At 35.2% G+C, this 10,185-nt stretch overlaps 1 protein-coding gene across 1 annotated transcript; it reads right to left on the bottom strand.

The window, feature by feature from the left end:
• Positions 1–1,789: 1,789 nt before the first annotated feature.
• Positions 1,790–9,773, bottom strand: LOC141690981 (uncharacterized). Its single transcript, XM_074495733.1, has 4 exons — positions 9,636–9,773; positions 4,717–6,111; positions 2,218–4,638; positions 1,790–2,098 (listed from the first exon to the last, which is right to left on the bottom strand). The coding sequence occupies exons 1-4, from the start codon at positions 9,771–9,773 to the stop codon at positions 1,790–1,792; spliced, it is 4,263 nt and encodes a 1,420-aa protein (XP_074351834.1).
• Positions 9,774–10,185: the final 412 nt, after the last annotated feature.

The raw sequence follows: 10,185 nt of genomic DNA, 5'->3' as shown, positions 1-10,185 counted from the left end.
GACGTGATAACAGCTTTTTTTAACATCAAACGACATTGATACATCTTTACCTTGTACTTATTACTGAAACCCCCTCCCTACTATTGTAGTTTTTCAGCACAAAACTGGATTTTCCCCATAATATCCAACCCTCCATCTAGCTCCCATCCATTTCTCACTATATTAACACATTCCTTCTCACGAAGCCAAGTATTCTCGAAACGAAACGATGTCATTTGGGTTCATACACCTTTTTGTTAAGCTACAAGAGCACTAGTTAATGATATGATGTGGCTACCTCAATCACTTGCATCTTTTCCAACGGAAACATTCCTTGCCACTTATGATCAGCAAAATAACAATCTAGACACTCTTGAATCCAGTTAGGCTGCCCCCTCGACTTTTTCCATGTGTATTTATCCCCCACAAAACCTAAATTCTTAACCCAACATTCATTGATAGTAGTTGTGAATCCCATCAGCAAATTACTTGGATGCTCTCCCCCCATCTCTATACATCATATTGTTAAATTCTTCCATAATACACTAAGGCAAGTTTGATTTACTAGCCAAATATGTTAGTAACACCATGACTCACGTATCCTACTCCTTTCAGGACATCCGTAAAACCCTGTATATCTCCACCACCCACCTGAATATTTTCTACTTTAAAATCTATAAAATGACGTGTGTTTTGACCACTTTGCATCCTCCTTCATATTTCCAAAGTAATGCAAGTCCTCCATTAAGGCCCTGAACATCCATACTATAGTACTTTGCAAAATTCGGCACTTTATACAATTCTCTAATTTTATTTTCTTTAACTAATGTTTCAGAGAAAATATAATATTAAGATTTTTTTGTTGGGTAATTTCTTCCAAAAAATGAATTGTTCGTGATTTACCCAAATCACGACAATTTCAAGCTAACACACTCATTGGTTTAGGCGGGCGTTGAGTCCAGTAGCCGCCTCTAGTCCATTTTTTAGACCGTTAATACTTGGCAACTCAATCATATTAAAGATCTTCTGATTTTCTGTAATTCCTTCATTATCAACTCATTTCCTTTTTGTTTCAAAAACTTTAATTTTGGATTCATTAAGTCTCCCACTTTCGTCCATTACATCCACACATTCAGCATTCTATTTATCTTCTTGATCCCCAAGAATCTGCTGTTTGACTGTGACAATCCCCTCTATCCCTTGAATTTCGGTTACCATACTATCATTTTCCTTGAATTTCTCTTCCACCATCCCATATTACCGTCTTCTGTGTGCACCACCACTTTGGCCGCCTGAGTTCCACGGATGACCTCCATCTTACTCATTACGCAATCACTTTGTACCCATATTCTGAGTTTAACATTTTTATATGGTGCTCCTAACCAAGTACAATACAATCTTTCAATTATCTTCATGGATTAGCATACACCACCGAGCACTCCCTATCTGAATGTCCCAAGCACCCTCATACAAAGCAGAACATATAAAGTCGCCCATACTTAAAATTTATGTAACTAAAAACTCTACCTTCACATTTGAGTTTTATTCTATGTTTCAATGGTAACTCAATATTCATTTTAACACGAATCCGTACAAACTACTTCCACAATCCATTCATGTTTAGTGGATCTGCTTTTACAAACTCCCCCACAAAGTTTCCTCTACTCTACATAATCCGTTCTGAAAGCATCATCATTGGTAGATCATATATTTATACCCAGATGTTCATTTTGTTTAGTTTACCGTATTTGAATCTTCATATGCTTCCAATCTATGATACATTAACAAATCTATGATACACTAACAAACCTTATTGGAACATCCATGATCCTCCCTCAATCACTCTCCCCATATCTAGTACATGATAGAACACGAACGAGTAATGTTGGCCCCCAAGATCGTGCATCTCTACTCCTTTTTTAGGTCTCCACAATACGGCTAAAACATTCAGCATTACTTGAAAATTCATATTCCTCTCAGTAAGAAAATGGTCGACAAGCACGAACTTATATTGCTCATGACCCACTTCTTCCTCTGCCACCATAATCCCCCCCATCTTCCATCTGTTAATCCCAGTTCCACATTCATTTCCTCCAGATTCACACGTGAAGATACTATACTAATAAAACTGATTTGTCAACAAAAAAATAATAAGTGATAAATAAGATTTGAAGAGACTATAACTTTTTTTTTTTGAGGAAAAACGTACTTGCATTAAATAGAATCATATGAAAGTACATCCGATAAGAAGCTAGGAGCGACAACATCCCACTCCTGCAAGTCTGACATAGAACGAGACACCCTAGCTAACATGTGAGCGACTTCGTTCGCAGATCTATGCATAAATTGCACTAGCACATTTTCAAAGTGCTTAATTAATTCAAGACATTCTCTAACAATAATATGAAAATAAGATCTTCCGGAATTCCCATTACAAGCATCAGCCAATAGTTTTGAATCTGTCTCGAAAACGCACTGTGTAAACCCATACTGCTTAGTCCAAGATAATACCTCTTTAAGGCTTAACGCCTCTGCTTCTCTAGGCGACCACGAGCCTTCCATCTGCTTACACATTGCCTTCATAAAGCGTCCATTTTCATCTCGAATTACTCCTCCAATTCCGATTGTTCTTATGTCTTCAAAAATAGCCGCATCAATGTTTATTTTCACCCAGCTTTGTTGTGGAACTTGCCACCTTCGTATGCTTACCTGTGGTTCTGAAGTACATCTAGATTGAGCCAACTGAGCAGTTTTCCAGTCCGCCAGCAAGTTCATTGCACCACTTGTTATACCAAATACAGAGACTTGGACTTTGTTCCACAACCACTTATTTCTCCGGTTCCAAAGGTTCCAACAAATCAATGCCAGTAATGCGCATTGTTCCTTTGTACCACTGCTGAACAGCCGTATGAAACATGCTAGCACCGTTTCTCCTGGGTTTGATTGAATCCACTGCACCATTCCTACTGCCGTCCAGACCTCCTTTGCAAACTGACATTCGAACAAAACATGCTTCTCATCCTCCTCTTCTATGTGACACCAAGCACACTTACCATCGATATTCACTCGTTTATTTACCAGTGCCTTATTAGTTGGTAGGCATAATCGACACGTTCTCCACATGAAGAAACGAACCTTCCCAGGTAGACATAGGTTCCATAGTTTCTTCCAGAATGTTGCATCAGGTGTAATACATTCCCCCACTAATTTACGGTAGCAGCTTTTTACAGTGAATTCTCCCTTCGCATCGAACAACCACAACCAAGAGTCACTCCTATCCCTTGAAGACAGAGGTATATTCTGTATCAGCCGAACATCTCTGCTATTGAATAAGTCCTTAAGAATTTCATCATCCCATTTCCTTTGTTGAACTTCCATTAAATCGCAGACTCTTGTTTCTGCTAATTCTTGAGGCATACTAGTCGTTAAGCACCCATTTTCACTACATGGCAACCAAGGGATTTTCCACACAAATGTATCTTCACCTGTACCAATGCTTCTCCGACACCCTTGTTTTATGACCTCTTGAGCAGCGATTATGCTCCGCCACATGTAACTCGGATTGTCACCCAGTTTTGCGCTCAAGAAATCGGTTTTTGGGAAGTACTTGGCCTTCATAATACTAGTGACTAGGGGATTTGTATCGTTTATAAGTCTCCATCCTTGCTTTGCTAACATAGCAATATTAAACTGCTGCATATTTTTAAACCCCAAACCTCCTGCTTCCTTAATATCACAGAGGCGATCCCATGACATCCAACGCACACCCTTACTCTCAGTTCCATTGCCCCACCAAAAACCGTTCATTTGACGTTGGATCGTAGTACATATCTCAGAGGGAATAAGCATCAAGTTCATCCAAAAATTCGGTATCGATTGTGCGGCTGTTTTCAATAATATGCATTTCCCTGCCTTTGACAAAGCCGTACTCTTCCACCCTTGTAGCTTCTGCCGAACTCGGTCTGTTAAGAAGTTAAACACTTCATTCTTCTTTCTTCCTATTGACATTGGTAGCCCAAGATATTTACCTGGTGTAGTACTCTCCTGCACTTCTAACACCCCACAGATTAGCTCCCTCTTTGCAGCTGATGTATTTGGACTAAACGTGATTATTGATTTAGTAAAATTTACAGCTTGACCAGATAGAGTCTCGTATCTCTGGATAATCTGTTTCATCATCTTTGCCTCTGATTCGATTGCTTTAAAAAAGAAATAGCAATCATCTGCGAAAAGGAGGTGTGACACAGCTGGTGCATTCCTTGCAATACTACACCCATGAATCAATCCCACCTGTTCACTTCTTTTTATTATCGAGCTCAGGCCTTTAGCACAAAGGATGTAAATATACGGGGAGATCGGATCTCCCTGTCTAATCCCCCTTTGCGGTCGAACATCACCAAACACAACTCCCTGCTGTATGAAGCTGTAAGAAACTGTCTTGATGCAGCTCATAATTCTTTTGATCCACTGGTCATGGAAGCCAAACTTAATCAACATGCTTTCAATGAAATTCCACTCGAGTCTATCGTACGCCTTGGATATATCAATTTTTAATCCCGCAACCCCAGTACTTCCTTGCGAACGGCATTTGATATAGTGATTTAATTCGAATGCAATCAAAGCATTATCAGTCAAAAGTCGGCCTTCTATACATGCACTCTGATTAATAGAAATCAACATTGGCAAGCATTTTTTCAGTCGATTTGCTCATACTTTAGATAGGATTCTGAACAGTACGGTACATAGTGATATTGGACGTAGTTCACCCATCTGTTGTGGTTTCTTAACTTTCGGAATCAAGCACACCAACGTTCGATTAAACTCCATTTGAAGTTCGCCTGTCACAAAGAATTGTCTGCAGAAGTGCACCACATCTGTTTCAACTACACTCCAATACGTTTGGTAGAATGCGGGATTTAACCCATCATAACCAGGTGCCTTTTCTGCATGCATTGAGAACACTGCTTCTTTTACTTCCTCATTCGAAATGTCCTCTATTAGTTGTGCATTTTGCTCACTTGTTACTTGACAGACCTTCTCATTATCTGATAGAGGCCCTGCTGACAGCGATGATTTAAATAATTCTGAGAAATAATCCGTAACGATGTCTTGCACTCCTTGAGTATTTTCCACCCATACACCATTTCTATCTTTCAGTCTTGTTATCTGATTGTTTGTTCTTCTTCCCGAGGCAAATCTGTGGAAGAATCTAGTATTTTGATCCCCTTCCCGTAACCAAAACTGTTTTGATCGCTGCTTCCAATATACTTCCTGCCTCTCCAGTAAATTTAAAAAATCACTCCTGATGTCATCATACTGCTTCACACCATATTCATCTCTACGAGACCTTAATCTTCGCATAACCATTCTGCATTTTTTAATCTTCCTGTTCAGCTCCTTTATTTTCCCTCCTCCCCACTCGTCCAACTTTAAACAGCAATATTCTATTTTATCTAGAATAGTATTCAGACCATTTCTGTTCCAGCTACTTCGTACCAGGTTCTGGCATTCATTCTCACGGATCCAAATATTTTCGAAGCGAAATCTTCTGGATTTTGGTATGTATACCTGAGCATTCAGCTGCAAAATTAATGGAAGATGGTCCGAAGTGGATACCTCCAGCACATGTAATTCTGCACTTGGGAACAACTGCCTCCATTCGTGATTTGCAAACCCTCTATCTAAACGTTCCTGAATCCATCTTGTTGTTCCGCGAGACTTCTCCCATGTGAATTCACATCCAACATACCCAAGATCCTCAAGTCCGCAGTCTATAATTGTTGAGTTAAACCCATCTAGTAATCTTCTAGGCTGAGGTCTACCACCTTTTTTCTCATACTCGAACAACATATCATTAAAATCTCCATAAATACACCATGGTAAGGTCGATGTTGCTGCAAGCTCCCGAAGCAGATTCCAGGATTCCTGTCGTCTTTCCCTTTCCGGACACCCGTAAAAACCTGTGTACCGCCACCTACCAATTTGTTCGCATATCACCTCGAAGTCAATGTAGTGGTTACACGTACCTTTTATTTCTACTGCTCCTATATTCTTCCACAAAAGAGCTAGTCCCCCACTGTGACCATGAGCATCAATAGTAAAAGAACCAGCGACAAAACAAAAACTTGATAACTTAGAAAATGAACAAAATTATTGCTAGTTAAAGAAATTGTAGTATTTTATTCTTATCATAACATACAGTTTATCTCAATTCATGAAACTTTGAACACTATGGATAGAGTAAATTTGATATTAATTTTTACCTTTTTATTTGTTAGGTCTACATAAAGGCAAATAAATATTATGAAGATACAATATTAACACACCATGATATCTTTGTCTCAAAATAATTTATGCTCTAACTGAGACATATAATTATATTTCTACATATTTAGATAATAAATTTTTAATAATTAAAAAGAGAAATCCATAAAGTCATAGTGTTGTTTTTCCAAAATATAGCATGCAAATCACGTACAAGTAAAAAATAATTAGTTTTAAATAATAATAACAATTAAATGTACTAAATTTTATAATAAAAATAAAATAAATACCTAATTTATACATTATATATATAAAATGTAACATAATATGCTAGAAGAAAATATGAAACTCTAACCAAAGGAGAGCGATTCCTTTAGTTAGACATGCTCCAAATTTTTTATACAAAAATAAAAGAGAACAAAGTAAACTTGAGAATTAAAATATGTCACATAAAATATATATAAACTTCACCATAACAATTACAATCAATGGTCTCTTGAAGACAAAAATAAAAAGCCAACTGTCGTGACCCTAGTAAATCAAAATCATTTAGGGCACGAAGGAAACTAAAATCTACTTCAATATATATTTTTAATATTTTAAAATAATAAATGAATGAATTTAATATTTGATCAAAATTTGGTTAATTTTACTACTGAAAATATCAAAATGTATAACCAAATAAAGGCGGAGAGAGTATTTTGCTAAACTTAAAATAAATAGTTTTATAGCCCGCGAAAGGCATAGACATGTTCAAAATGTGAATAAATTATATTTTTATATTTTTTAAAATATAAGATATATATGCATGCTAAAAATATGATAAATAAGATATATAATTGTTGATCTTGACAAAATTATTTACTTTTAGATTAAAAACCCTCAAATTTGTTCAATTATTCTTTTTATAAACATTAAAGTTTAAAATCTGTCATATATAAGTACGTTTAAAATATTCAACATTTTACCACATATATCTTTAAAATTTTGTATATTTTTTTTAAAAAATTGGTTGTATGAGAACAATTATGCTTTCTAAAAATAATTCTGCATACCATTCAAATAATACATAATTTGTGCATTTTGTACTTCATTCTCCGTACTAAAAATATTTTTTCCTAAAATAGTTATTTTTTAATATTTTCACTCAAAATAATAGATTTTAAGTTTATTGTTATAATCATGTTAAGTGTTAAAATTATATTAAGATGAATTTAATTTTTATATATAGTTATAAATTGTTGATATTAAATAATGAAATAGTAATAACTATATAAAATAATAAGTTAGAATAACTAATTCATGCACATTAAATTTGATGTAATTAATACATTTATATTAAATCAAAAGTCACGAACATGTATAATTATAAGGGGTAATTTAGTACCTTGACAAGTAAACCCCTAACTACTCTAATATATACATAATAAATCATATATAATTTTTAATATAAGAAAAGGAAAATAGATTTTAAATTGATACTTATTTGAATAATTTTGTATCATAAATTGTTAGATATTTTGTGCACACAAGCTTGAACACATATGAGAGGTGAATGTATACTTCTCTTGAACATGTTTTGTAAAGTTTTTATGATAAATTAATATCCGTGTGTAGGTATTTAAATACGCAAAATGAATAATAATTGTTGTTGAACAAATTCGGTAACAACACAAAATTGGAGGTTTGCTGGAATAGTAGAGCGATTTGTGTAAAAATGTGATTATTTTTACGGATTAGGGTTTATGAAATATAAAGGAGCCGGACTTGGGAGGTGTCTCGATTTGTCTCATATATCGGATTCCTTTGCCAAGATTCTTGTGTATGAATTTATATTAGATTAAGCCTACGCAGTTCTGTGAAATTTGGGCTTATCCCTGAGAGACTTTAGGGATAAGTTTGGTTAATGTGCTAATTACCGATTTTATTTGTTTAATCTTGGCGTTGTGATATCTTTCTTGATTTGAAAGATATCGTTTCGAGATATTTTCCGTAATTTGTTGATTATAATTGATTCTTTCCTCGTTTCAGTGAGAGAATAAAATTTGAGCATTAAGTTATATTTATTAATCGAAATTAATAATTAATAGATATTATAAATTTGGAGATATTAGGATATGCCAAAATGTGTCATAACAACTAGCCTTTATTTCTTCAGTGTAGTTTGCTGCAGTGGAGAATTAAAAATTCTTCAAGATTCCAAATTTATTGAGTTGCTAGAGAAAACTGAAAATTATAGATCATTATACCATATGGAGCACTACAATGCTCATAATCCATATGTGAGTGCAAGTATAATATCATGCGAGAACCAACGTAGGTATATATTTTGCCAAGGTTTTCAAAAGTGCGAGTATAAGTAATGTCATTTTGAAATCCATTACGGTCTTCATTGTCAAGTTAGGACCTTCATATACACTCTTCAAATATCGTCGACTCCTCAAAAGAATGTGTCTTTGTCAAGTCCCAAGCCCCCAATTTGGTTGGTGGGGCCTTCAATATTGTAAAGTATCCTAGACTCCCCTTTCGAGAGTAGGACCTTTGAATAATGTTAATTTTACCCTGGTTCTCCTGAGGGAGTAGGGCCTTCGAAAATATATGTTTGTTCTTGGACTCTCCTGAGAGGAGAGCATGATGTTTTATAATCCAGCGGGTCGCTGACTCCTTCACTTAAGCATGTAACATCGCGGGTTTTATAGCTTGCCCAGGCTACTTTAATTGACAATTGCAGTTCGCAAGTTTGAAATATTTTTGGTATATAAGTATTATCGCGGCGTTATATGAAAAATATTTTAAACGCAATCCCAACGCAAGAATAGATACGGCATTGTAAAAATATTGTGATATTTACTTTTTCTTCAAAATATTATTTTTTTTCGTAAAATACTTTGTTCAAAATTATAAATATCGCATAAATAGATATTTTTTTAGAAAGATGCATCTCATACGATCTTCCAAATATTCACAATTCTTCAAAATAAATATCTCGTACAATATTTTCGAATGTCATCTAAGATTAGATTCCTTCAATTATTTTACAAGCATTATAAAATATTACTCGCACGTATTTTTAATAATTTTCTGCATCAAATATATTTAAAAATATAAAATTTGTGCATGCATGGTAAAATAATTAATTCGCAAAAAATTAAAATAAGAAAATAAAAACATATATTTTTATGTTCACGAAACACTTTTTGTGCGTGGCAAGTCACCGGTTTGCTTTCCGGCGTTCACTTTTAATCTTTGCGGGTGCACTGTCGTATGCTTTAATCAGGTCCCCGTGATATGAATATGCTCTGCCTTGGAAAAAAATTACCACGTCCTTGATTTTATATTATTTTTTTATTTCTCTTCCACCACGGTGAGTAACCAATCCCGTGTGATTAAACTTTTTTTGTGACTTTGACTTCTGTATTTATGTGGCTACCACTCCCACAGGCGCCTGGTGTTATAATGGCCGTTTTGTAGCCACCGTCGTTGTTATGGTCCGCAGCCTCCTCGCAACTCATATTTGGATTGATATACATTTACATTCGTCTCCGTCGAGCCCTTGTCTAATATTTAACCCCGTATTTTGTAAAGAATTATCCGTCCTCTATTGGATAATCAATGCCCTTCATTCTAGCGCCAAATGTTGTTGGAGGAATTTCGTAAAAATACGAAATCAGAGTTTTACTGAAATAGTAGAGCGATTTGTGTAAGAATGTGACTATTTTTAGGGATTAGTGTTTATGAAAAATAAAGGGGCTCGACTTGCCCTTTGCCAAGATTCTTGCGTACCGATTAATATTGGATCAAGCTTACGCAGTCCTACGTAGTTTTGTGAAATTTGGGCCTATCCCTGAGAGACTATAGGGATAAAGTTTGGTTAATGTGCTAATTATCGATGTTATTTGATTTAAGCTTGACGTTGTGATATCTTCCTTGATTTGAAAGATA

The sequence above is a fragment of the Apium graveolens genome, chromosome 2 (assembly GCF_009905375.1).
Source record: "Apium graveolens cultivar Ventura chromosome 2, ASM990537v1, whole genome shotgun sequence".
Taxonomy (NCBI): domain Eukaryota; kingdom Viridiplantae; phylum Streptophyta; class Magnoliopsida; order Apiales; family Apiaceae; genus Apium; species Apium graveolens.
Note: the sequence above shows the minus strand (reverse complement) of the source record. Positions and strands in the feature narration are given on the sequence as shown.

Coding starts and splice junctions, on each gene's coding strand:
- LOC141690981 (XM_074495733.1), bottom strand. CDS start 9,773: ATGTATATCAATCCAAATATGAGTTGCGAGGAGGCTGCGGACCATAAC. Junction 4,639..4,716: donor GTCCAATATCACTATGTACC/GTACTGTTCAGA, acceptor TCTATTAATCAG/AGTGCATGTATAGAAGGCCG. Junction 2,099..2,217: donor CTCCTAGCTTCTTATCGGAT/GTACTTTCATAT, acceptor CAGTTTTATTAG/TATAGTATCTTCACGTGTGA.